Source organism: Ilyonectria robusta, assembly GCF_021365365.1.
Source record: "Ilyonectria robusta strain PMI_751 chromosome Unknown BGZ61scaffold_1, whole genome shotgun sequence".
Lineage (NCBI taxonomy): Eukaryota > Fungi > Ascomycota > Sordariomycetes > Hypocreales > Nectriaceae > Ilyonectria > Ilyonectria robusta.
In genome coordinates, this window is record NW_025764435.1 from 2,747,867 (window position 1) to 2,772,648 (window position 24,782).

The following is a 24,782-nucleotide window of genomic DNA, read 5'->3' on the forward strand; positions in this document are numbered from 1 at the left end:
GAGCTCAGTTCGCGGAGGATTCGGAGGTGACGGCGGGGTTGGTGGGATGTAGTGGCATGTATAGTGAGTGGGTGGGCGTGGGCAGCTAGGCATCCGGGGAACAAACGGAGTGGATGCAGACGGCTAGAGCCTTGACGCCGTGTGGCCGGGGCTGCGAAATGACGGGATAGGGCTTTTTCTCGACTTTTTCTGGGCATGTGATGGGGATATTTCAAGGAGAATTGTTGCGGTGCAAGGCGGGACAAACTAATTAGGCCACGGCGGAGGATAGAGGATAGAGGACGGAGGACGGAGGACAGGGGACATAGGATGAAGCTGGCCGGAACTCACTGCTGGTTCTTCGGCGGCCAGGCACCGAGACAAGATGGTGCATCACCATGACAGCTACAGGCACCGGGATGCGCCTGCTGGAACCAGGGAGGTGTTGCGCCGGGAGCTGCTGACGCTGGAACACACTGGCCGACGCCTGACACGCTGACGGACGCCTACACGTGCTGACGACAAGCTGCGTCGTGGGACTCTTTTTCTTATTCTTGTTCTTCTTCTTCTCCTCGCTTCCTTGCTGCGGCCCAAGTAGTTTGAGGGTGCCTGCGCGCTGAGCACCGGGTGGCGGGAAGCGGGTACGGCTTGGACGAGAGCGAGTGTGTGGGTGGGTGCGGGGCGGCTTCGTTGGTTGACCTGTTGACGGGATGGAAATGTTGGGGCGGTAGAATTGGAAGTGATAGTTGTAGTGGTGCGGTCGGTTCGTCGTGGGCTTCGGCTCGGCTCTCCTCGAGAATGCGACGAGAGCGGGTAATGGGAACACCACAGGGCACCGGAATGGGAAGGAAGAAAAAGTAGAAGAAGGAGGAAGAAATCGAGGACGGCCGAGGCAGAAAAAGAAGTAGACGATGACGAGCGGATGAGCCGGCGGGAAAGGCCACAGCGACTCACGCGTGTGACGACGGCGATGCGGATCAAGGTGGGAATTAGATAGCTACATGCCCACCTACCCTGGCGCCCGACGCCCTGCTTCCTGCCTAGACCCTTGCTTCCCTGTCTCGCTCCATACCTTATTCGTCCATACCTCGGGGCCATGTAGCCCGGTACATCGGTAGCTGTCTAACGTACGGTATGTATCCATACAGAAGGTAGTGGTAGTGGTAGGTAGAAGTGTGGTAGGTATTTAGAGTCGGGACTAGGGTTAGTAGAGTAGAGGTGGGTGGGAAGATGGCAGGGTCCCGGAGCGTGGGTCAGGTAAGGGAAAGTACCACCGGTCCGGGCAACAATGGCATCCGAAGACAGGAGACAGCTGCTGGGAAAGAGGTTACGCATATAAGTACGATGGGATACGAGTACTTACCTACAACTAAGCTCATTCTACCAGTTTGCTAAAACAAGGTCTCTGGTTATGAGGAAAAAGGCAACCTCGCTACTCATGTCGACATGTCCTGACCAGTCCCAGTTTCGGGTGCAGCACTCAACTCTCCAAGACACTTGCTGTCTCTCATGCGGTCCCTGGTGCTGTCTTTGCCTTATCCTTCTTAGCGGCAATGTGCGTGATACAGAGTGGCAAAGGCTAACAAGCTGACAGTAAACTAGGTACCCAGTAGACAAAAGTGTACATTATCTACCTGGCATCCATGCAGGCATGCCTAGACCCGCATCAGCTCGGGATAGATGGGCGGATGCATCTGGGATAAAAGGCTCCAACAGGCATTGTGCAAAGCTACCTCCTTCTATAGCTAGGAGCAACGCGCCACGAGTACATTTTTGCTCATGCACTAGTTTGCCTCTCTCCATGATCATGTCTCCTTCCGCAAGCACCCTGGTATATCCTGTTTTAGAAAGAGCTAGAGTCAATGATTGACGGGTCATCATGACGGCTGAGGCTCAAAACGAAGGGAGGCAATCATCGGTAGGTACTTTGGTACCCAGGTACTCTTACTGCTGAAATGGTGGGGGAAATGGATGACGTCGTATCCAACCCTGTCCATTCCGACCCCTCCAGCTCCATTTCCAGCCCAACCATCCCCAGCCCGGTCCGGCACTGACCAGTTCGTTAACTCAGTGGGAGCCTGTGCCGTAATACGTTAATTCAACGGATGTGACGAGTCCCAGCGTTGGTGATAGTGCGGACACACCGCAGTAGGTCAGTACCCAAGGTAGGGAGGCATCTAAGTAAAGGTACCTACTAACAGGTGATAACCCTGCCCTCAAATCAGTGACCTCACATTCGTCATGGAAGCCTACATGCTCCCCACCAACACTCAAAGCCAAGGCCTCCACAGCACATACACCGTTGAGCGACAGGGGGGCCCTCCACCACTCACTGGACCCCGTGGTCTGGTTCCCTTGTTTCTGGACTGCCTCCAGCTCGTCGACTTCATAATGTATGTTACAAGACAAGGAATTAAAACATCCGGCCGGTGGTCTACGGATACCCTCCCAACGCTTCGCCTGCGCATCCCCCCCGTGCGTAACCAATCGACAGGCGACCACACACACCTACCAACATGCTAGGATGTGAAGCCTCAAGTTTGGACAGTGAAGAAATCACTTTATCTCGTCTTAGAGGGTAAAAAATCATGTAGCATGCAGGGGGGGATGCGGACAAGGAGGTAGGGAGATCGGCATCTAATAAGATATTGCCAACTAGCCTTGTGTAACTCTCATCCCTTCTAGTTGCCTACCACCCGGCATCCATCTGCACATTCCATATTCCACATCTCAGTCCTACATCAAAAAGCCCCTCAGCGAGAGAGGCCATTCATCTACCTAACCGGCGAGGATCCGGGTATACACATGCACACCGCTTCTCTCGGCAGCGCCGGCAATTGCTTGCGTCTATGGCTTCTAGCCAGCCGCCTTTCGGTCTTCAACTTGTCCGAATACCCCACCCGTCTTTCTTCATTATCCTTGGCTCTGCCTATTCAAATGCCCCCAAAACGCCGCAGATTATCTCCCGCCCAACCCCGGCCGACTCGGGGTATCTCGCATACTGTTCCCAGCCCCGAGATCCATCTCTCTTTCTGGACCTCATCGTATTCTGGCCCTGCTGATTCCACGGTCTCTCGGCCTATTCGTGTTCTCCGGACCCCCGATGGGTATCTTTGTGTCAAGTACGCCATGGCTGTAGCGTGCTTGTTTTTCACTTCTTCCGCGCACTGGTTCGCTGGGTATATCCCCATAGTCTTTCTGTGCTGACGCCTTCACCTCATCTTGGTGGAGTAGGCGCTCTCGTTAAATAACTCAACATTTACTCATTTCAATCGTGACGACATTTTCGCCGAACCCTTCAACGGCGCTGGCAGACATAGGCCGAGAGCCTCTCGGTCTGTGAATTACATTGTTAGCCTTGATCACTAGCCCTCAGGATCACGGTACGCGATTACTTACCAGCTTCTTTTTCAAACATGATGGAGATATCGTCATGCTCTCCCGGCAGATCCGGGAGATCGAGGCAGACAAACGCCATATCATCATAGTCGCCGTCCTTGTCCGCCGGCAGCCGTGGCAGCGGGAATTTGGCATCAACAAACTTGATACCCGACTTCCCGCTCCGGGTGAAGGACTCGTAAATGTCCGTACCCTTGAGTACAAAGTTCATGCAGTGTCCGTGGTGGAAGTCCTCAAAGAATGCAAGCAGCTGCAGTTGTCTGTCCTCTTGCCGCACCACTTGGATTCGTGTATACCCAGCCTCCCACTTTTTGTGAATTGGTACCACCATGCGCCGTCTTGAGATGGCAAACGTCACTGCAAGGGCGTCGAATATGACCTCGTAGCCTGTCATGGCAAATTGGAAGTCGTGCAGATCCTTGAGGTTGTTGAACTCAAACGACCGGATGGTCTGGTTATGCCGTAGCAGTTGCAGAGCGTCTGCCATGTTTCGCGGGATCTCCTTGGAGACTTGAGCTTCGGAAACCGACACAGTCATGTCCTTCTGCGGTTGGCGCATAACTCTGAAAAGTTTGGCATTCGACACCTCCAATCTCACCCGTAACTCTCCAGGCGCCACATTGACTCTGTCAGTCATGTTGCCATTCTGATACTCGAGTACGATCTTGAGTCGGTCCGCAAGGACGGTTGGTGGCTGATCGCCACCGCACTCGTCATTGACAATCCTGGCCGCTTTCCATGGCATACGAGAAAATGGTGCCATGCCCAGTGGCTCGCGAACACTTTGAGAAATGATGAAACTTTTGATGGGAACGTCGGCATAGATCTTGTCGTCATGGTCGAGGGCAGTTCCGGTAATGAGCGAGTGAAACTTGATTCTGGCCTTCTCCTCGCTGAAAACGAGTACCATCCGGCCCTTGGACTTTCCGCTGTCGAATTTCAACGACAATGACGGGGCATCTTTGTCACCGCGGAAGAATCCAAACTGAATCGGTTGAGAAGGCGTGTACACATGGTTGACGCCACTTAGTGTCCTCGTGCGAGCCCCAGTTACCACTGCGATTCGGAACCCAAGATGCCAAACGCGTACACCGGCAGGACCACTCTCCTTGTATTGTTTCTCGAACAATGCCACATCGCATTGTGAGACTGCCTCCTTGGGGAACTGACGGGACTGGGGGTCAGCATCCATGTATTGGAATGACCGCAGTGTCGTTCGGAAAACCATCTCCTCGTCGCTTCGAGGGAAGAGAGACGTCTGGATCTTCTTCCCAAAGTCGTACATGTTCCATAGCATCCTGTAGTCTTGCTGAACGAGCTGCACGGCTAGGACGAAACCACGACGCAATCGAATGTCAAGTGTGCAAGTATCGTTTCTCCAGCGGACATCGTCCCACACCGGGCCCACGTTCTTGTTATCCTGGATGGCCAGTTGTAGGTGACCATTTTGGCTCGCAAGAACAAATACCAGGCTGAGGGACTTGACAGGCCGGACCATAGAGAGCATACATGGAAAATACAGTTTGTGAGATTCCTGACCCTGCTCCATGAGATAGACGTCTGCCGGCATCCTCCCGTAGCTAAAGTTGTCCGTGTTGTCGCCCACAGGGAGAGCATCCAGGAGGCGGAGATCGGACATGGGATTTGTCATGGCAGTCATGCCCGAACCCCAGTTTCCCGAGAGAAGGGCAATCATATCCTGACTTACCTGTGGGTACTCGAGCCAAACAGATTTGTCGATTGTTTGCGGAAGAAAGGCATCCTCTGGTGGCAAGAAACCGTTTCGCTTCATGGACATGGCTAGTTTCTTTAGTGCGGACACAAGAGACTGGCTGACCTCGACGACTTCAGCATCTGGTGCGAGTCCCTGAGACTCGGAAATCTCGGGGATCATTTCCTCACATAGCCAGTATCCCTTTGCCAGGTTCGCATATGCTTGCTGTCGATCACGATCGTTCTGCATCTGGCCTTGGGGCGAGTTTGGACGATCTCGGACCGCCGTCTCCAAGCCCATCCGACCCTTGATGAACCACCAAAGCCCTCCGCGAGCGCACTCCTTGAACGAGCATGTTGTCAAAGGCTTGATAGTCTCGGCATGTAGGCGGAAAAGCTCAAATAGATGCATCGTCCTCTCAACAAATGTAATGAGGGCCTCGTCGGCCGCTCCCGGATCGGTTACTCTAACGGAAAGAGATCGACTAGCCATCATAGGCGGGTCACGGGGGGTGGCAACGCTGGGCTGCCGCGAGATGTGAGAGGCAATGCTGGCCTGTCTCGAGAGCTGCTCGTTTTCGGTCGTTGGAGAGTACCCAGAGGTATTAGAATGGATCGAGGCTGGACTGTATTCGATATTTGGTCTTGGCGCTTGGACTTCGGGCGAGGGACCTGGTCGTCGAGTCGAGGTTGGAGAGGACGCGGTTAGAGGTACGGCGGAGGGAGGATCTTCCCAATTGTGAGAAGACGCTGAAGTGGCACTGGCTACACGAGCAGCCTCAGCGAAGGCCCTGCCCTCAGCCTCGCGCATCTGTGCGGAGTGAATCTCAATATACGACCTCCTGTTCTCGTCCTGTTTCCCAAGGAACCTGGGAGCAGGTGGCTGGAGGGGAAGCAGCGCATTGTTGACCGACCCGGCTGAACTTAGCTCGTCAGACTTAGACCCAGAGTCTATATGGGGTTCCTCATCCGACTCAGGTGTGTAGATGGAGGAGAATCCCGTTTGGGCACGGGAAAGGGATTTGGGCCTGAAATCGTCTACGCCGGGTGGCCCAGAATTTGTTGGAATTGGAGGAGGAGGGGGCCTCCCTGGGACATAACCGGGCTGGCGGTGTGGTGGGGGGTTTGGTGCGCGAGGCTTGCGCTTCGAGATCTCGATGACGGGTATCTCAGACTCGTCACCGCCCTCACCAATTACGTCCGGACTTGAATCGTCAAACCTGACGAATAGGCCCTTCTTATTCGGTCGTGGAGAGCGGCTGGCCGACTTTGGATCGGGGCGGACGCCTGGGGCGAGCGGGCGGTTCTGCTGGGCCTGCTGGTTGACGGCCAGAGCCTGGGGATAGCGGGAGATGGAGGTGGTGTCGAGCTTGGCCAGCTTGGGGAGCGAAGTTGGGATTGGAGGGGGAGCGTGGGTGACGGTCAAATTATCGGAGGAGCTGTGTAGGAAAGCGTCGACATTGGCGGCGGCTTGCTGCTCGGTGGGTTTGGTTTTGGCCTTGAAGAGCTTGCCCATTAAACGGTCTCTCCGTGAGGAGCGGCCATCAGGAACCTGAACGGCGGCGGGCGCTTCGTTCTCCATTGCTGACAGTGTATGAGGGACGAGGGGGGAGGGACGTATACCAGGCCTATTGCAACGTCATTGACTCGAGGCAAAGGGAAATCGGCCGTCGAGCGCGCCGAACAGGCTGGGAGACAAGCCCTAGAAATGAAGGAGCAAGGAGAATCGTCGTCGGTGCGGTTACGATGCTGATGCTATAGTTGGAGTGGGGTCGTCCAATGAGGCTGGTGCAGGCGACACGAGATTGAACTGGCGGACATGTGGGGATCGCCGCGGGCGGTTGGAGGTGGCGCTTTGGTCGGCGAGAGTGGCAGCGGGTAAGTGCTAGCACTTGCCGACGGGGGATGGCGACGAGAGATACTGGGAGAGGAATTTGAAGCTGACGCCGTCCGCGCCCGTCGTTGTTATGGTGTGGAAGGTCGAGGTCGAGGTCGATCAAGTAGTGGCCGGGGAACGTTGCTGGCGGTGGCGGGAGTGGTGGTGTGGTGTCGTGGCGCCGCAAAGTGTCGGGCGTGGTACAAGCCTAAAGCTGCAACACGGCACAGGGCAGAGAGGCCTCGACTCAAGGACTGTGACTGAATAGGAACGGGGTGCGAGGGCACCGAGACCGGGGGGAGACACTGGGCAATTCCCGTTGCTTTGTCGTCTGGGCACCGGGCTCCAGTTGCAAGCAGGGATAGAGAGGCCGCTGCCAAGGGGTGTTAAAGCGGGCGTTGCGTACGTGCGGTACGGACGTCAGGTTGGATTCTTGGGGGCCAAGATGGCGAGTAAAGATTGCTTGGCCGGTGGTGTAGGAGGGACTCCGTATGATGCGGACGCCAGCGAGAGGAACGACAAGGGACCGGAGGGTGTGAGAGGAAGAGGAGGAGGACAACGACGACGGCCGAGTCGCAGATAAAGTTGGAGAGAAAGGAAGAGAGTCGGTGCGAGGGTCGTCAGAGCCAGCAACGACGAGATGATCCAGGGGAGTTTCAGGAACACAGGGATCAACATGGAACGCCCCAGCGACAGCCTCCTACGACAGACAGCATCGAGGTACGAAATCTACGTCAAAAGGTAGGGTGATGCCCGCGCTGCCTGTTTAAAGGGGGGGACTTTAATTACTTGCTTGCAGATCCCTTGAGCCTTTTGTTTACAGCTCCCCCCATCACGCATCACGGTCTGGGCTCGTTGGGTTGTGCTGGCGGTGCTGATACTGGCGTTGCTGCTACCCGTTGTGTCCTGGGACTATTGGCACCTGATAACAGCCCTGGAGCCCTGGAGCCCTGGCTGGACGACACATGGGCGGCGCTGGGGTGGTGAGGGGGACCCTTAAGCCCCGCCCACTCCCCCTACCTTATCCACACTCCCCCATCCCCTAACTGCGTCGGTACTAACCCGCCCGCCTCTGCTCTGCCGTTGAGGGCCCTACTATGTACATTGGGTGAGGCGCTGAGATAGCTATCGCTATTAGTACGGGCACTCCATGACGTGGTTCTTCTGCGGTGGCTGGATAGTCTCCGGCTGAGCTCTGACCTGCCACAACAGAGGCGTTATGGTTGTTGAAGCTGCCACTAATTAGCCCTATCGCAACCAAAGATGGCCCAGTGCGTGCCCGATGACGGGGAGGGGAGCTGTTCCGTTGCTCGTTGTCCGCGGCCCAACAACCCAGCAACATGATCAACTACCTACTACGAAGTACGCAGCCAACCAACAACCCCTGAGACCCAGAGCTTCCATGGGGGGAGGGGGGAGCTCAAGGGTTCCATTCAGTGGCGACTGGTCCCTGAACTCCATCAGCCCTTCTGTAACGCCCCTCCAATGTCTCCATCTCCCTGAATTCCTAGTGGGTACCCGCAACGTGGGGCACACGACCTCCTCCCAGTTCCCTCGGCACGCCCTCACAGCGCCCTCAGGTCCTTGTTTTAGCGCCATCCCAGTGACGTTGATGGCCCCGCTGAAGTACGTATGCCACAACCATATTTGGGACGTGTTGTTTGAGAATGCCGCAGCTTCTGCGCTGCCAACCTGCTCAAGGAGGGTGTGACCGGCGGCTGTGTAGGCGCGAGACGGCCCTTGTGAGAACCCTAGATCTTCTTTTCGTGGGGACGGCGACAGCCGAGCTTAACGAGGCGCTCGGGCAAGGAGAGGCATAGCTTCTTTTAACTTTTTTTAGGATACGAGAATCACAAGGCAATAGGGCAACACGGGCAATAGGAAATAAAAAATAAATAAAAAAAGGCACCGACTTCCGCGCTTCTTTGTCCTCCACCTCGCTCGGCTCGGGGCCCTTCTCGTATAGTCATCTCCCTTTTTGGCATCACAGTCTCACAAGTTGACTCGTATCGACTCCGGCCCCAGCTCGTGCCCAGGCTCGTGGTTCAAGCCCCGGCCCGTGGCCGCTTCCTGACACGTCTGAATGCGAGTTGGATGGCAAGATGGCATGCAACGCAACGTGTAGTCTTAGGTAAGAACTAGAACCGCCCAGTCACCGAAAACGCAACTTGGGCCATTCGCCGACCTAGTCGAGAAGGGGAGCGCGTATCCGGAACTTCGGCCTTGTCGCGCTCCATGAGGAACTAGCTCGAACCCGATTTAGAACTGAGCGTCTCGGCTTCCTCTTGCAGTCATGCAGGATCACGAGATGTCGGTCGACGTCGTCAAAGCCGTGGTCGATGGGCCGGAAATTAAGGATGGACGAGATGCGGCCATTCTCGCTTGCTCGTGCAAGAGAGAACTAGGATAGATGCCAATGCCGAGGCCGTGATTCGACAAGCGCCATCGAGCCGCGTATTGGCGCAGTCACCGCACGCGCGGCTAACGGACCACCTACGTCGTCAACTCTGGCCAGACCAATATCTGAGATTCCTCCATGTAACGCAGTTTCGCTTCGCCGCCAACATGGTGGTTTGTTGCTTTTTGTTTTGTTTGTGGGGGAATCCAGCAGCGGATATAAGTGGCTTGAGGCCCACATTTCTTGCCAACTTCCATGCTAACACAGCCTATCGATAAGAGAGATAAGATAAAAATTCCATCATTTTGCCCCATCGCGCATCCCGACAATTTGTCATGAGTCGTTCGGGCATGTGAATCCATGTCAAACTTCGCTGCTCTCAAGGCATGCTCTCTCAGATAATCAAAAGAGCCATGGATTCAGGGGTCAAACGAGTTCATATCCCCCCTCGGGGCGTCGACTACCGTGGCAAGGTTGTCCTTGCGCCTATGGTCCGCTCTGGAGAGCTGCCTTCGCGACTGCTCGCACTCAAGTATGGAGCAGACCTCGTCTGGGGCAAGTAGCACAATTCCGCCCTTGATAGATTGCCATATGCTAACTCGCAATGCTTGGCTATAGGCCCAGAAACTGTCGATCACTCTATGATTGGAACCACTCGTCGATTCAACGAGGACTCGAAGACTATTGAATGGTTCCGTGCCTCTTCTCAAGGACACAAAGAGCCACTTGCCGATGCCAAGGAGAGCATCATCTACAGAATGCTCCCTGAGGTTGAGAAGGATAAGTTGATCTTCCAAATTGGCACTTCGGATCCGGATCGGGCGGTGCAAGCTGCAAGACTGGTCGCTGCCGATGTTGCTGGAATCGACGTCAATGCCGGATGTCCCAAGCCCTTCAGCACCCACGGAGGCATGGGGGCGGCTCTCCTCAAAACCCCCGACAAGTTGTGCGCCATCCTCGAAGCCCTGGTAAAGACCATCACTCCCGAGTTTGAGATCGGCATCAGCGTCAAGATCAGATTGTTGGACACGGCTGCCGAGACCGAGACCCTCGTGAGACGCCTTTGCGCTACGGGCATCACTGGTCTGACTATCCACTGCCGAACCACGCCCATGCGACCCAGAGAGGCGGCGATCCGAGGGCAGTTGCGCATGATCACAGAGGTGTGCCATGAGTATGGTGTCGCGTGCCTCATGAACGGAGACGTCGAGAACCGGGACCAAGCCATGAAACTCGCAGAGGAGTTCGGTGCGGATGGTGCCATGATTGCTACCTCGGCTGAGAAGAATCCCAGCTGTTTCAGGAGCAAGGCGGATGGCGGATTTGCCCCATGGCGAGAAATTGCCGACGAATATGTCAAGGCGGCACTGGACGTCGAAAACCGATACGGCAACACCAAATTCCTTCTGGCCCAGTTAGTCCCCGGAAAGGAGAAGCTCTACCAGCCAGTCAACCAGTGCAAGAGCTATGCCAGCACCTGCCAGACTCTTGGCTTGGATAAATACCTGGAGCAGGCTCGTGAGGTCGACTCCAAGCTGGGCCTAGACCGACCCCTCCAAGGAAAAGCAGCCAAGAAGGCGGCTAATAAGCAGGCAAGGGCCAACGCGAGTGCTCTGGCGGCGGGTGGTCAGATGGCCAAGTCTAGGGATAACACACAGAAGAAGAAGAAGAAGGCCTTGTCTGATCGGGCGCTTAATACCCAGGCCGAAAAATCCGAGCCGGTCCCCGTTGCGTTGACGGGCTGAAGTGGTAGTCAGGTTTGAAAGGAAAGCGTTGTTTGGACGGACCATTTTGATGCGGTCGTCCATATCGCATTAGTGGAGTTTGAGACCCTGGAAAGGGTGAATAGAAGACAAGCATTTGCTGTCTGTAGACACAGCATATCACATCACTCTGATATATGGGGGATGGCAAACAATCGATCAATCAGTCAAATCAGCGCGTCTTTCTCTTCTCAAACCTAGATCTAGATGACTCGGGTCGACAACTCGCACTGGGAGGTCCCGTTGTGATACAAATGAACATGTTCCGAATTCTCTATGTGATGGTACAACTTGGCTTTTCATACCTCTCTCTATTTGCCCTTGTGGACCCAGCCCTCGACGGTCTCTCGTGCATCCGTCACCTTCTCGTCGACGTATCGTGCTCCCAGCGCGGTATGCACCTTGGCGAAGCTAACACTCTTCAGAATGCTCTCACGAAACCTAATGTGCGACTCGGCGATGACAGGGAACCGCTGCTCGTACGTCCAGGTCAGGTCGGAGACGTTGCGCATGGTGATGGGAATAACGGCCCAGCCGGCGCCGATACCAAGGGCGAGCGGCAGGGTGGCGCGCAGGACGATGCTGCGGTTCCGGGTGATGATGCTGCCGGCCATGGCAGCGACGAGGACGTAGATGGCGCCGGGCATGAGCTGCTCGCCGCTCTCTCGGGATGGGGCCAGGGAGGCGATGGTGCTGGTGAAGGACTGCTCGAGGTTGAAGGCAGAGTCCATGGTCTGGTTGACCTTGTTCTCGGCGGCCACGGCGTACTGGTAAACGACCATGCGCACCTTTCCAATCTCGACGGCTAGCCGGTCGGTGGGCGAAGGGCCCTTGGGCCTCTGCTCATGCTCGGCGGGTTCGGTGGGCTGATGGGCGGCGGGAGGAGGAGTCGCGGGTGCGGGATTTGAGGAGGGAACGTCGAGGTCGTCGTAGATGGGCTTGCGCTGCGAGGTGTTAGAATGATGGACGCCTCTCGTGGGCCTCGCCAGCAGAGGGGCAGCGTACCTTGAAGCCGTTGCTGGGACCTTCAGCGAAGACGGTAGCCGGAGTCAGCGCCATGCCACCGAGGGCAAGCGTCGCCAACGGCGCGAGGGAGCGCTGCAGAGGTCAATTAGCATCAACAAGCTAAGCAACAGCTCGAGGGAGAATGCTTACCCGTGAAAGCAGCACTCTTGCAGCCATTGTGCGCTCAATTGACTGGTACAAGGGGAGGACGTCACGCGGGATCGAGGTGGACGGACGTTGCTAGATGGAATCATCGCCAAAATGGAGTCCACGGGCCACGGAAAAACGAAGGCGGAGAATCCCGACCCGTTCCGTTCGGCCACTGGACCGCCGCCTGGCTTTCGGCAAGTGAGCGCTGGCCCGCTGGGTGACAGTGGCCAGCAGCAGTGGAGCCCCCCAGCGATTAGCCGGCACAAGGCAGGGGAGGCAGGGGCTCCCTATGGCCGCAAAACTCCGACTACGCAGTTACAGGGAGGGCAGGGCCAACAAGTATCCGCCAACAGGATGGATTTCGACGTTATCCATTCTTCATTCTGCAATCTTCATTCTCCATTCTTCATTCTCCATTCCTCGTGATCCAGTTCATTTTACCTTCCTTCCCAGCTGTCCCCCTTACAACTCGCGTATACTCCCGGTTGCTTTTCCTCTTCGCCGCATGCCCACACTTATCCCAGTGAGACAACCATGCTGAACTCGAATTGCCGCCGTGTCTGGATCTGCACTCAATGTGTACGACACGCGACTAAGCCTCTGCAGCGACGATGGCAATCCGCCGCTTCCGCCGCCGCCCAGGCCAGCTCAGGGAGCTCTCCAGTTGACCACGCCGCCAGCGTCAATCATGACGACTCGGTTCTACGCAACCTCTTCGACTCCCCGTCCGGGAGGCCCTTTCCCAAGTTCAGTCTGAAGAAGGGACAGGGCCTTTTCAAGAACCGATACTTGACGAGCCCGGAAGGCTTCCTTCGCTTTGCGCAGAAGAACCTCCAGCTAGCCACCAAGATCGTTCACAGAGTCCTCAATGCTTCGACCGTTCACGAGTATCAAGCAATTGTTCGGGATCTCGACCGACTTAGCGACTTGCTATGCCGCGTCCTGGATCTTTCCGACTTCGTGCGCATGACACATCCCGACGCTCGCTTTCAGGAAGCCGCCACCGATGCCTGGTCCATGGTGTATCAGTACATGAACCAACTCAATACCATGACCGGTTTGAGCGATCAGCTTGGAATAGCCATATCCAACCCTGAGGTTACCAAGGTGTGGTCCGAGGAGGAGAAGTCGGTCGCCGAGTTGCTGAAGTTGGACTTTATGAAATCAGCCGTCAATCTCCCCAAAGCTGCACGAGATAGATTCGTCGACCTGTCATCGCGCATTAGTGATATTGGCTCCGCATTCGTCCAAAGAATGCAGCCAGAGAAGAAGAAAATCACACTCCCTTCCCATCGCTTCTACGGCTTATATCCTAACTTGGCCGCGGCTCTGAAGGTTCGGTCGCAAATCAGCCTCCCCACCGTCGGGTCTGAGGCAGCTGCAGCCTTGCAGAGCGTTTACGATGAGGATACCAGGAAGGAGATTTACGTTGCCCAAAGAACCGCATCTCGGGAGACCATCACGTACCTAGAGGCAATGCTCAAGCTAAGAGGTGAGCTGGCTGAGCTGGCAGGTTTCGAGAGCTATGGCCACATGGCCCTGAAGGACCGAATGATGGCCAAGTCGCCTGCCTCGGTCATGGAGTTTCTCCTCGCATTAAGGAACCATAATGCGCCTACCATCCAGCGGGAACTGAATGAGCTGATCGAGAAGAAGCGTGAGCGCTTGAGCATCCCAGACACGCATCTTCAGGCCTGGGATAGAGACTTTTACATGGAGAAGATCAGGGCAGACATGAGGTCTCGACAGCGTCAGGAAGACCAGCTTGCAGCATTCTTCTCTGTAGGAACCGTAATGCAGGGTCTGTCTAGGTTGTTCAGCCGACTATACGGTATCCGTTTCGTCCCACGGGAGACTCTCCCCGGCGAGACATGGCACCCCGACGTCAAGCGACTCGATGTCATATCTGATGATGGCGAGCAGGTCGCAGTCCTCTACTGTGATCTATTTTATCGGCCGCAGAAGTCTCCAAACCCAGCCCACTTTACCGTGCGCTGCTCTCGTGAGATTCTCCAGAGTGAAATCGACGAGGTCGCCGCCGATCAGACCGGCGATATGCCAAGCTTCGAGACAGCCGAGCTGGCTGCCAATGACGGCATGGAGATATCGACTCGGAACGGAAAGCTCAAGCAGCTTCCTACAATTGCCCTTGTCTGTGACTTCCCCAAGAGCGACAATACAAAGGAGCCAGCCTTCCTGTCGTTCTACTCGGTCGAGACCCTCTTCCACGAGATGGGCCACGCTATCCACTCCATCTTGGCTCGGACCAACTTCCAGAACGTATCTGGCACCCGGTGCGCCACCGACTTTGCTGAGCTGCCCTCAACCCTCATGGAACACTTCGCCGCCGACCCTACAGTCCTCTCTCTCTTCGCCCGCCACTGGAAGTCGGATCGTCCTCTCCCTTACGACCTCGTTGCTGAGCGTATCCGCCTATCAAAGCGATTCGAGGGCATCGACACCGAGCACCAGATCCTCCTCGCTATGGTTGACCAGGCCTACCACGCATCGGCCGTTACCAACCCGGGCTTCAATTCTACGGACATCTTCCACGATATCCAGTCCCGCTTCGCACACGGACCCAAAGATCCGCCAGGTACCTGTTGGCAGGGCTTCTTCGGCCACTTGCACAGCTACGGCAGCACATATTACAGCTACCTCTTCGACCGCGTTCTGGCCGAGCGCGTCTGGCGCGTTGTCTTCAAGGCTGGCGAGGGCGGCGCCGCCATTAGCCGCGAGAACGGAGAGCGCCTGAAGGAAAACCTCCTCAAATGGGGTGGTGGCCGGGATCCCTGGACTTGTCTCTCGGATACACTCCAAGACCATAGGCTAGCACCTGGCGATGAGAAGTCCATGGCATTGGTAGGCAGCTGGGGTATCAAGGATGATCTGCACTACAATAAAAAACAATAGATAGATACATAGGCCCAAGCCGTGCATAAATGATAAACAGGAGACAATATTCAATGAACCCTAGAGCATTGCCCTTAGAAACGCCTTTATGCACCAAGAGGTTAGGGTGCCCTACTACACACATACCCAGAGGGGGGACTAGAAGCTCAACAGTAAAAAAAAACACCAACAATAGTATCAACAATACAGACCATATACCCAGTCCATTCAAAGGTCAACAGTATACTCAGGCAGACTAAGGTTTCTAGTTTAACTGGTTACCTTTCCCAATACCCCAATGAGCTGCAGGTAAGGCAGAGCTTTTATATTTATCATGATTTTGCCTTTTTCAACATGTAACTGTTACTGCAGCTTATTGAGATATTGCAAAAGGTAACCAGTTAAACTAGAAACCTTAGTCTGCCTGAGTATACTGTTGACCTTTGAATGGACTGGGTATATGGTCTGTATTGTTGATACTATTGTTGGTTTTTTTTCAAGGCACCCTACACTCTTGATACCCAGTCCATTCAAAGGTCAACAGTTTACTCAGGCAGACTAAGGTTCTAGTCCAACTGGTTAGTCCTTATGCATATGTTCTTCATTAAGGACTATATACTTGGTGCATTATCCGTCAACACATTACCGCCGAGACGCCTCGAGCGCCCAAGGTCCGGGATGAGGACAAAGCAAGAAAGAAGATCAAACCCTCCGAGCGGCAATGGTTCCCGCAAACGTATGCAAAATAGCTAAAAATGACTTGCGCAAAACAGTGAGATGGATACGCTAAGTGGCCAACAAGGAAAAGCCATAGGCTGTTGCAGAAAAGATGAGGAAAGGAGAATCCACTGAAGACGACGCAATAGCCCGGCACGGAATTCATGAATCTTGACTTAAGAGGTATCGTACATAGGGTGTTATCGCCCCTAAGAAGGTGAATGGGGGGGAAGTAGATGGCTAAAAGTAGATGTGCTGTGGGAGCGAGTCATAATCGTAGAAAATAAAAGATGAATCTGGATTGATGGCACGTCAAATGGCGTGTGGTGGAAGCTGCGAGGCCGGGGATTTTTTCGCATGGGTGAGTTGTGACAAGGAGAGTGTCCTCGCCGACTTCTTCTTGGCCTGGTCCTCCTCTTCTAAATCCTCCCCAAAGGCACCGAAGCTGTAGCCTTCCTCGCGGGGAGTCTCGTACGTCTCGGAGTACTCGCTCTCGTCACCGTGGCCCGTACCAATACCCGAATCCTCGGGATCAATAGACCGAGCATGTCTCTCTATCGCCATTCTCATTTCGATTTCGTCATCGTCATGGTCAAACGCCGATCTGTCCCCAAACGACTTGGCGGTCGGAGGTGGGTCATATCGGGTGTCTCTTCGAGAGGCAGATGATTTGGCCAAGACACTGACTTGGTAACCAAGACTTTTAACCTGCGACTCGAGGGCTTCCCGGGCCGAGCGTTCTGTGCGAACCAAAGCCAAGAGTGTGGCGTAGTGATCCGTGGTGAAAGGCCCGCCTGCATCCTTCGAAAGGGTAGGAAGGCTGCTTACTCCACGAATGGTCGCTGTAGACGTGGGTCGATCTGAAGTTTCGAGGGCCGATAGAGTATTTGAGTCGCGAAATGTGCCGAGGAGGCCAGGAGCCTCGTCGAACGACCCACCGGAGACGTTTCGCTTTTGTCCTCCTGAATGAAGGGAGTCCCTTGTGCCGTTTATTCTCGCCTGGCCCGTTGGTGAGGTCAGAGGCCTAGTTATCTTGTATTCGAAGGGTGTTTCATCCACTGGGACTTGAGGGGTTGGTCGATATGGAGGGTCAACCTGGGGCCGAAAATTCGGGACATCGTGGCAAACTTGGTTGAGAACCTGCTCAAGCTGATACACTCTAGCCTCTAGATTGCAAACGCGGGTTTCTAAATTTGCGGCGTGTGTGATTTTCATCCCCCCATTCCCGCTCATGTTGGGCAAGGTGTCGAAGTGAAACGGTTCTGGGGGGGTCTGAGGCGGGTCCTTGTTGGTTGTCTCAGTGCCAACAGTCGCGATTTCTTCGCCCTCCGGGACATTGGATGATACCGGAGACATGAAAGCCGGGTCATAGCTCTCTCTCCAGTAGCGGATCTCATCGCTGCGCCGTCGAGCTTTACCCTGGTCCTCTTCAACCTCTGGTAAGCCCGAAAGGCTTCGTGATCGGCGTCGAGAGCCTGTGAAGTCGCTCGTGATTGCACGTCCAATCTCTGCGGGATCATCTTCATGTTGAGCCACCCTACTGTCTCGACCTTGGCTGCTGGCAGGTCGCGGCGAGAGACCGGTGAGGTCAGTTTCTTTGGACCTGCGCGGACCTGTTTGTCTTTGAGATAGGCCGAAATCGGCGCTAAGTGAGTTGCGCGCACTCTCAATGGCACGAACATCTTCGGGGCGGACGGAATGAGATCGCAATGCTCGGTCAAACTCGGTGATGGGGAGGGAGGCAGAGCGCTTGGATTCGGCACCAGGGAATGGGCGGTTCCGAGCCCTTGATGAATCCAGTCTATCCACGGGTCCCGAATCAGTCTGATGAGGAGCCTTGCCCGTCAGGCTACGGTGATGGTTTGGTCGCGTGGTTGATGCCGAGGCGACGTCCGAATCTGTGTTGTTAGGGCTATCGTTTGCATTGGCCTTTCTCTTGCGACCCAGAAGCTTTCCAAGAGCACCACGCAGCTTCGACTGCTTTCGGTGCGGGCGGTCCTTGTCTTTTATCTGAACCGTATCGGCACTGACAATGGAACGTCTGACCAGATGAGAAGTATTTGTTCTCTGCACGGGCGGTGCTCGCATTGTCGTCACGGGCGAGGGCATAGGCTGCGATGTACCCAGATCGAGACTGTCGGGTTGTACAACATCATTGAGTGGGCTTGGGGCAACGGGAGGAGCCGCTTGTTGCTGATTTCGGCCTGACCAGGCAGGCTCGGGTTGTATGTCGTTGAACTCGGCGCGGACAGGCGTCGCGATGTTCGAGCCAGGGTTACGTATGGGAAACTCGTCGTCCATGGAACTCAAGATCGGAACGGGACCAGAAATTCGACCACGGATCGGGTGCGGGCCAGTCCGGGGCCCAGCACTACCGCCCGCGTTGGGAGGTGACTTCCACGGCTTCTTCATCGAGAGAACTAAGTCGAAAGTTAAGGGGAATTAATTGGGCGGTTGAGCGGCGATGAAGCAGGTCCAGCGAGCGGAGGAGAAGAGAAGAGGTGGGGGGGGGAGGTGGACGTTATGGAGGACGGCAGCGGGCCTCAACACATGTCGAGATGAAGGAATGACCAAAGGGGAAGCTCTCTATGCGTGCGCTCATCTACACCGGGCAGCCAGGCCTATCATTGTGCATATGACGAGTAAAGCCACAAGTCGACAGGACTTGGGAGCGTCGCCTAAGGAGCGACGGGGACGGGGATGGAGTCGACAGGACGAAGCTTGGGACAAGGAAACGAGTGTGGGGGAAGAGGGAGAGGCAGGTTTATGGCATTGCGATAGGTTCGCCCTTGCCGTGCAGAGCGCAGGAAAGGGCAGGAAAGGGCAATGAGAAGTAAGACAAGACAGGAAGAGGAGGCTTGAAACAAGAACGGGCTTAGAGCGGTCCGAGTGGATGGTGGGAGGTGGGTGGTCAGGACCTATTAATGCCCGGTCAGCAGGGTGTACATGATACGGTTGGCGAACCTGCGCTTGCAGGACCAGGCTGTAGGAGGGCATGTTCAATGCCACGTCGGATGACAAGGGACGACAAGGAATGACAAGGGGACGACAAAAGGGGGCATGGAGGGCGACCGGGGGTGGCAGGAAGGCGGGGATCAACCAGCATCCAGAAGCAGCTCGGGTTACTTTGCATCAGAAGCAGCAGCGGCAGCAGCACCAGCGGTGAACCGGCTATCAACCCTCAACGGCCGAGGGACAGCCTCCGAGGGACAGCCTGTTCACGACGCAGACGGCCGTGGGGCGCGTTGTGGAGCAGCATTCCAAGGCCTCGACGCGTTGGGCGCCCAGGCTCACTGCGGTGATGCCCTCGAAAACAGGTCGGCCTGGCACGAGGCTACGGACGGTTTGCCATGTGTTCGACGTGGGCTTGGACCCAGTCGCGGACGGGAGACCATCGGAGTTGGGACGCGACCAGGGTTGCTCGAATCCGGTGTTAGGCTGGCTGGGCTGGCTGGGCGGGCCGATGGCGTGTCGTCTCATCGACAGAAGAGGCAAAGCATTCAACAGACGCCGTAGTTGATCCAAGGGCCCTGACCACATCCGTCCATCCAAAGCTCTGCTGGGGCTAGGGTCCGCGTGAGATCTTGGAGCTTGGAGCTTTGTCATTGACTGCAGCGGCGGCCGGCTGGTAGGGATATGGCCCGGACCACAGCGCCACAGCCCAGGAGGTAGGTAGGTACATACCTAGGGACATACCTAGGTAGTAGAACGGGTTGAATAAGTTGCGGTGGTCCAGTACCTTGGTATCCAGTCTCCCTTGTGGCTCACCAACTCGATGCAGGGTGCAGCCAAACTGGGGCTTCTCGATGGCTTCGCCAGCACACTATGTCCAGAGAGGAGATAGTGCGAGGTTTTGGAAGAGTGACGGTTTACGGTGCGGCGAAGAAGCAGCAGGGCTCCCTGCTCCTGCCTCCCTGTTCCCTGGTGCCAAATCACGGCACTCTAGGCGCGCCCGAGTTGGTGGTGGCTGCGTTGAGGGAGTCTAAGGAGTCTTGCTTTCCGGTGAGCACGGCAAGGGCGCGGCAGGAGTACGGCTCGTGTCGCACCTGCCTGACCTATGTCTGGTCTCTGTCTCCGGCCTGTCTTATTACACCTTTCTGTGTTTCCGCGCCACGTGAGTGATGGCGTAGGCACGTCTGAAATCATTCATCAGGTCTCATCTTGCTCAAAGTAGGTGCAAGGGATGCACCTGCCTTAGCTCCCAACTCACCTGCCTGCCCCGTATGAGATCTGATCCAGATGCTTACCTAGGTAGGTAGGCGCTCCGGAGCCCACAGACAGCTGCTGCCTCAGAGCACCACAGGCGCTATGAGTCCGTGGTGAGACATGGGACTCGGCCAACAACCTCCCAACTGACAACTCGAGCTACAGCAGCTCCACGATACATACGACGCGTTTCCATCGCGAGTATCATCTTCCTCCGAGATCGCGAGATGGCGAGGCCTCGAAGCCCCTCAACCTCCAGCCGTCCCCAACCAATTGTCTCCAGCATCTGCAGCAAGCTCCGCGCTGCAACCACATGCGACAGCGTTCCAAGTCTAGCCTCGCCAAGCCCTAGCCATCGTTGGCTCCAGGCCCTCGAAATTCCCGACTGGGTTTCCTCAAAGTGACTTGCATCGCGTCAGTGGCGCCGCAAAAAGCAACCAACACTCCAGTTCCGCTTCGTGTGTGGACTCGGCCAGCAGACTCCCTGGCTCTCACTCATGATGCGGCGGGTCTCAGAACACTACAGAACGCGATTCCGCTTTCATCTGAAGCAACTACCGCGTTCCCGACTTTATTTCTTTTTGCCCTGAGCTTTATCATTCCGGATCCAATCCCTGCCGGTAGGCTCCAATGCATCAAATCGGTAGGCTCTGCACCAAGCAGCATGTAGCTACGGTGTGACAGCTCATCACCAAGCGCATCACATACGTCGTCCCAATTGGCCTCAACAGCGATCTTCAACACGGCCAACTCAGCAAAGATTACTGACAGCCTGATATATGTCGTATAGAGCTCCTTATTATTGCTGGCGGCGCCCGTTAGAGCGAATCCTATCCGCCACTGGCCAGGCATATCAAAGTATCTCTCCACAACGTAAGTTACGCACTGACACTAACCTCCTCAACTTGGACTCGCCCGTGCGTGGTTTGATTTACTGCAGCGTCAACAGATCTTCCAGCTCATGGCCTGGTGCGCAATAGATATTAGTGGCTAATTATACTAATAAGCGCTATGCTGTGCAGATGGGACAGTAAGCTGCTTAGCTCCGGCGACTCGCCAAATGCATGCCACGTACTTAACTCAAGGTCAGGGGTCCCTGAAACCGACACAACGGCGTCGTCCAGTCCTGCAAAGATGACGGCGCCACCGGCAACCAACTTGGCGAACAGCAAATGCCAAATTTTGCCGGGGTTCTCGGTGAGCCAATTCTTCGTCGCTTTCATATCTGTCTCCTCTCATGCGTACTTGATGGAGCCGAGGTGGCTGGGACGCATGCATCCACACTTCATCTTTCCAGGACAACCCGGACATGGAGAGGCCACGGCCGATCCATCAATTCTCTGACTTTACCAGTTTAGGAGCGATGGTCTAATATGTCTCAACGCCTTCGCGTCATTCATGCACGGCTGAGCCTCTGGAATGCCTCGGGTCGACGAATTCGGATTGGTCACCACCTCTGTGTCTCACTACAATCTCATTCTTGGGGTGCGTCATCTCAACGGGCAATTTTGATGAAGCCTGCTTGACAAGACTCCAAGGTTTTCATCCTTTCCTGGGGACGAAACCGTTGAAAATAGCGTCCGAACCGGGACAGGGATACCAAACCCCCACGACTGGTCCCGCAATGGATGACCTGAAACAAATGCAGGGATGGTGAGCACGACTTTTTTGAGCAACTAAACGCCCACAACTCTCCCAGAATCATCGGCGACACGAACCAGAGGAGAAACCACACTTTCGGGGGCTTACAGGACACCGGTAGACCGTTTCCTAAAAAGGAAGTGTGTCTTTGTCTCCAGGGGTCTCCTTGACTCCACCCTCCATGATCATCAACCTCAAGCACCAGTGCCTTTACTCGACTATCTACGGGAGCGAGATCCAAGCAAACGGACAGCTTCTTATTGTTTAGTTTCCAATAATAGCAAGGGCCTCGGGCTATAAGTCGATCAATATGGCCCAGACATATGTCGCGCTAATGCGGTCCTCAGTTGGGAGTAAGGCGTCGCGAATAGAAGCGACCTGCCGTGTACGAATGACCTCAAGCGAGGCTCTCATCCTTCCTGCGTCACCGTCGACAGGTCTGGATATCGCAGGTCGGCATTGTCCTCGAGGAACTGCATCCACTTCTTCAAGAAACTACTCCCTCTGTGATACAAGCGCATCAGTAAGACTCCGTCATAAGGTGGGGATAGAACCCTCCCGGAGACTCTCGTTGAGCTAAAACTGCAGCTGGGAGGCTCAGCATGAAAGGGGTACATCGTTCTCACCTTTGAACCGTCTCCGAATCTCCAATTATCGTCAAAGAACGCTTCGGGCGCGTCATTGCCACTAGGAATCCTCGCATTAGCTTCGAGACCATCCTCGAACGATGTTTCCTCCGAAAACAGACAGCAAAAAACGGGGCTGGCGAAGGGATCATGCTCTCACCATTAAGTCGGCGCTTCTCACCCAGGAAGCCCACTTCCCCTTCCGGATTGCTTCGCACGAGACTCACGATTACAGCCTCCTTCTCGCGACCCTGGAAGCCGTCGACACTGCCTAGTTCAATGCCGGGAAACTGTTCCTTGAGGGGAGCGAGAACGGCAAGCTAGATGATTGGGGATAAGTCAAAATTGTTGTTCTGCAAGACATGGATCCCCCAGCCTGAAGAACATACCTGGGCGTTATATGGGGTCACAACGGCAATGTCTTCGGGTCGCACCCCGGCTTCAACCAGTTGTTTTACGTGCTGCCTGACCAGCGCGGCCTCCATTTCATTGCTTTTGCTCTCTCCGTGTAAACTTCCCCTTCCTTTCTTTGGATTGTCTCTGTCATCTTCCTCATTTCTCTCCGGGAAATCGCCACCCTGAGTATCAATGAAGATGAGAGGCTCACTGGTGTCTTCGGTATCCTCGACCTCGTAGTCCAATTCCTTGAGGAGTCGCTGTTTCACTGCATCTGCCGCAACCAACTTCGACTCGTACAATTCGTCGGATGGAAAACGCATAATGTTCTCATGCATCCGGTACTGGGTAGTCAGCATCCGCTTTATTGAGGGTCCATGCAGAGCCAGGAGTCGGTCGAAGAGTGTGGTTTCGAGCGTCGCGCCCTTTATGGGTTTCACGTCCTCTTTTAATGTCAGCTTGACCTTGGAGTTTGCAGACTTGATGGTAGGGGGGAGTTGCAGATGGTCGCCAGCGCAGACGACCTTCTTAGCTGAGAGTAACGGCACCCAGCACTGAGCCTCGAGAGCCTGACTCGCCTCGTCGATGATGACGACGTCGAAGTCCTCGTTGCGCAGCTGGTAGCCACCGGCACCATGAAGAGTCGCAAGAACAACCTTGCTCCCGCCGACAAGGTTACTAACACACCGCCTCTCACGCTCGCGATACTCTTTCCGCAGCTCTTTCAAGTCTGCATAGATAGCTTTGCGCTCCTTGCCACTCTTGGTCTTCTTGATGGAAGCCTGCTTGGCGTCCATCTCGGTCCGCACATCCTTGACGATAGCTCCGGCCTCGGATGTGTGAGTGAGGGCGTCCAGCGAGTGGTTGACTACCGAAGGTAGAAGGCGGGCGGGATGTCCGAGCCGGAGGATAGGTAGCTTGTGTGGCGAGAGACGCTCGACAATGTTGTCCACAGAGATGTTTGAAGGGCCACAGACTAGTACCCTCTGGTTTCGCTTGATCATCTGCAGAATCAGCTCAATGAGCGTGTGCGTCTTGCCAGTCTAGCGGAGTATTAGCAGAATATTTGACAAACATACATTTTTCAACGTTGAGCTCGACTTACCCCCGGAGGGCCATGAATCAAGGCCACTTCGCGAGAGCTCAATGCAAACCGAATGGCATCTTTCTGAGAATCATTGAGGGTTGGATCAACCCATTCAAGGTTTCCCACGTCAGCATCGGTGGCCAGGTCTCGGGGGACTGGCGATGGACTGGACAGTCCAAAGAGAACTCTTATGAAGCTGGAGTACTCGGCCTCGACCATCTTCTGCAGCTTCTCCATTGTCCAGTTCATCCTTCAAAGGAACTATATCAGCACGTTGCGTAGCCAAATATAGCGAGTGTCTCTCATACCGTCGATACGTGACCTCATCCGCCAACTTGACCGCCCACACCCTCCCCGAAAACGCAACCTCCTCCTTGCCCTCATCCAGCGCAACGCCCACATACGTCCTCTGCACTCTGGTCACAACGCCTCGGGCGCCCTTGCGCTCCAGCTCCTTGACCTCGCGCTTCTTGGCGCTCCCGGCGGGCTGCTCTGCCACCAGGACGATGTCGCCGGTCCGGAGGCCGTGCTCCGGGAGCTCGTCGTTGCCGGAGCGGGACGTGGCGGCGTCCGGCCCGAGCTCCACCACGGAGCGGCCGCCGAATCCTGTGCGCTGAGCGGAGACTACGAGGTTGGTCAGGGCCAGGCCGGCGCGTTGCAGGCCCGTCGGGCTGTGGTTGGCAATGAGGCTGCTCGTCTCGAGGATCTCGCTCTGCAGCTCCTGGTCCAGCAGGGCGAGCTGTGTGCTGGCGAAAGCGGGAATATCAACGGGGTCTTTGGGGGCCATGGCTGCAAGGCTAAAGAGGGAAATGCAAAATGGCGAGGGGTGGAGAGATGGAGAATGGAGAGTGGGTGGGCGGGTGAGTATGTGAGTAAGAGGAGGGAGGCATGAAGTGGGATGTCGTTGGAGGTGAACCCCACCACAGCCAAAACA

General features: G+C 55.5%; 8 protein-coding genes across 8 annotated transcripts; 3 read left to right on the top strand and 5 right to left on the bottom strand.

Annotated features, from left to right (window-relative positions):
* Positions 1-110: 110 nt before the first annotated feature.
* BGZ61DRAFT_19279 (uncharacterized protein) lies at positions 111-1,149 on the bottom strand. Its single transcript, XM_046237826.1, has one exon. It carries the CDS (start codon positions 1,075-1,077, stop codon positions 385-387), a length of 693 nt encoding a protein of 230 aa, XP_046112411.1. The 5' UTR covers positions 1,078-1,149; the 3' UTR covers positions 111-384.
* Positions 1,150-3,242: 2,093 nt separating this feature from the next.
* Positions 3,243-6,673, bottom strand: BGZ61DRAFT_339270 (uncharacterized protein; the record flags this gene model as incomplete). Its single annotated transcript, XM_046239213.1, has 3 exons — positions 3,243-3,316; positions 3,379-5,960; positions 6,030-6,673. 3 exons carry the CDS (start codon positions 6,671-6,673, stop codon positions 3,243-3,245), a joined length of 3,300 nt encoding a protein of 1,099 aa, XP_046112412.1.
* A 3,105-nt stretch (positions 6,674-9,778) lies between these two features.
* BGZ61DRAFT_488870 (uncharacterized protein) lies at positions 9,779-11,110 on the top strand (the record flags this gene model as incomplete). The annotated part of the gene is made up of 2 exons (XM_046250157.1): positions 9,779-9,920; positions 9,984-11,110. The coding sequence occupies 2 exons, from the start codon at positions 9,779-9,781 to the stop codon at positions 11,108-11,110; spliced, it is 1,269 nt and encodes a 422-aa protein (XP_046112413.1).
* Positions 11,111-11,294: 184 nt separating this feature from the next.
* Positions 11,295-12,380, bottom strand: BGZ61DRAFT_582735 (apolipo protein O-domain-containing protein). The gene is made up of 3 exons (XM_046256294.1): positions 12,284-12,380; positions 12,134-12,226; positions 11,295-12,072 (listed from the first exon to the last, which is right to left on the bottom strand). Exons 1-3 carry the CDS (start codon positions 12,308-12,310, stop codon positions 11,440-11,442), a joined length of 753 nt encoding a protein of 250 aa, XP_046112414.1. The 5' UTR covers positions 12,311-12,380; the 3' UTR covers positions 11,295-11,439.
* A 230-nt stretch (positions 12,381-12,610) lies between these two features.
* On the top strand, positions 12,611-15,295 carry BGZ61DRAFT_438687 (uncharacterized protein). Its single transcript, XM_046244271.1, has one exon. It carries the CDS (start codon positions 12,818-12,820, stop codon positions 15,194-15,196), a length of 2,379 nt encoding a protein of 792 aa, XP_046112415.1. The 5' UTR covers positions 12,611-12,817; the 3' UTR covers positions 15,197-15,295.
* A 909-nt stretch (positions 15,296-16,204) lies between these two features.
* On the bottom strand, positions 16,205-18,304 carry BGZ61DRAFT_471045 (uncharacterized protein; the record flags this gene model as incomplete). Its single annotated transcript, XM_046248163.1, has 1 exon — positions 16,205-18,304. One exon carries the CDS (start codon positions 18,302-18,304, stop codon positions 16,205-16,207), a length of 2,100 nt encoding a protein of 699 aa, XP_046112416.1.
* A 648-nt stretch (positions 18,305-18,952) lies between these two features.
* On the top strand, positions 18,953-19,408 carry BGZ61DRAFT_471046 (uncharacterized protein; the record flags this gene model as incomplete). The annotated part of the gene is made up of 1 exon (XM_046248164.1): positions 18,953-19,408. The coding sequence occupies one exon, from the start codon at positions 18,953-18,955 to the stop codon at positions 19,406-19,408; it is 456 nt and encodes a 151-aa protein (XP_046112417.1).
* A 3,193-nt stretch (positions 19,409-22,601) lies between these two features.
* On the bottom strand, positions 22,602-24,707 carry BGZ61DRAFT_19451 (DNA helicase). Its single transcript, XM_046237837.1, has 3 exons — positions 24,157-24,707; positions 23,867-24,098; positions 22,602-23,804 (listed from the first exon to the last, which is right to left on the bottom strand). The coding sequence occupies exons 1-3, from the start codon at positions 24,633-24,635 to the stop codon at positions 22,686-22,688; spliced, it is 1,830 nt and encodes a 609-aa protein (XP_046112418.1). The 5' UTR covers positions 24,636-24,707; the 3' UTR covers positions 22,602-22,685.
* Positions 24,708-24,782: the final 75 nt, after the last annotated feature.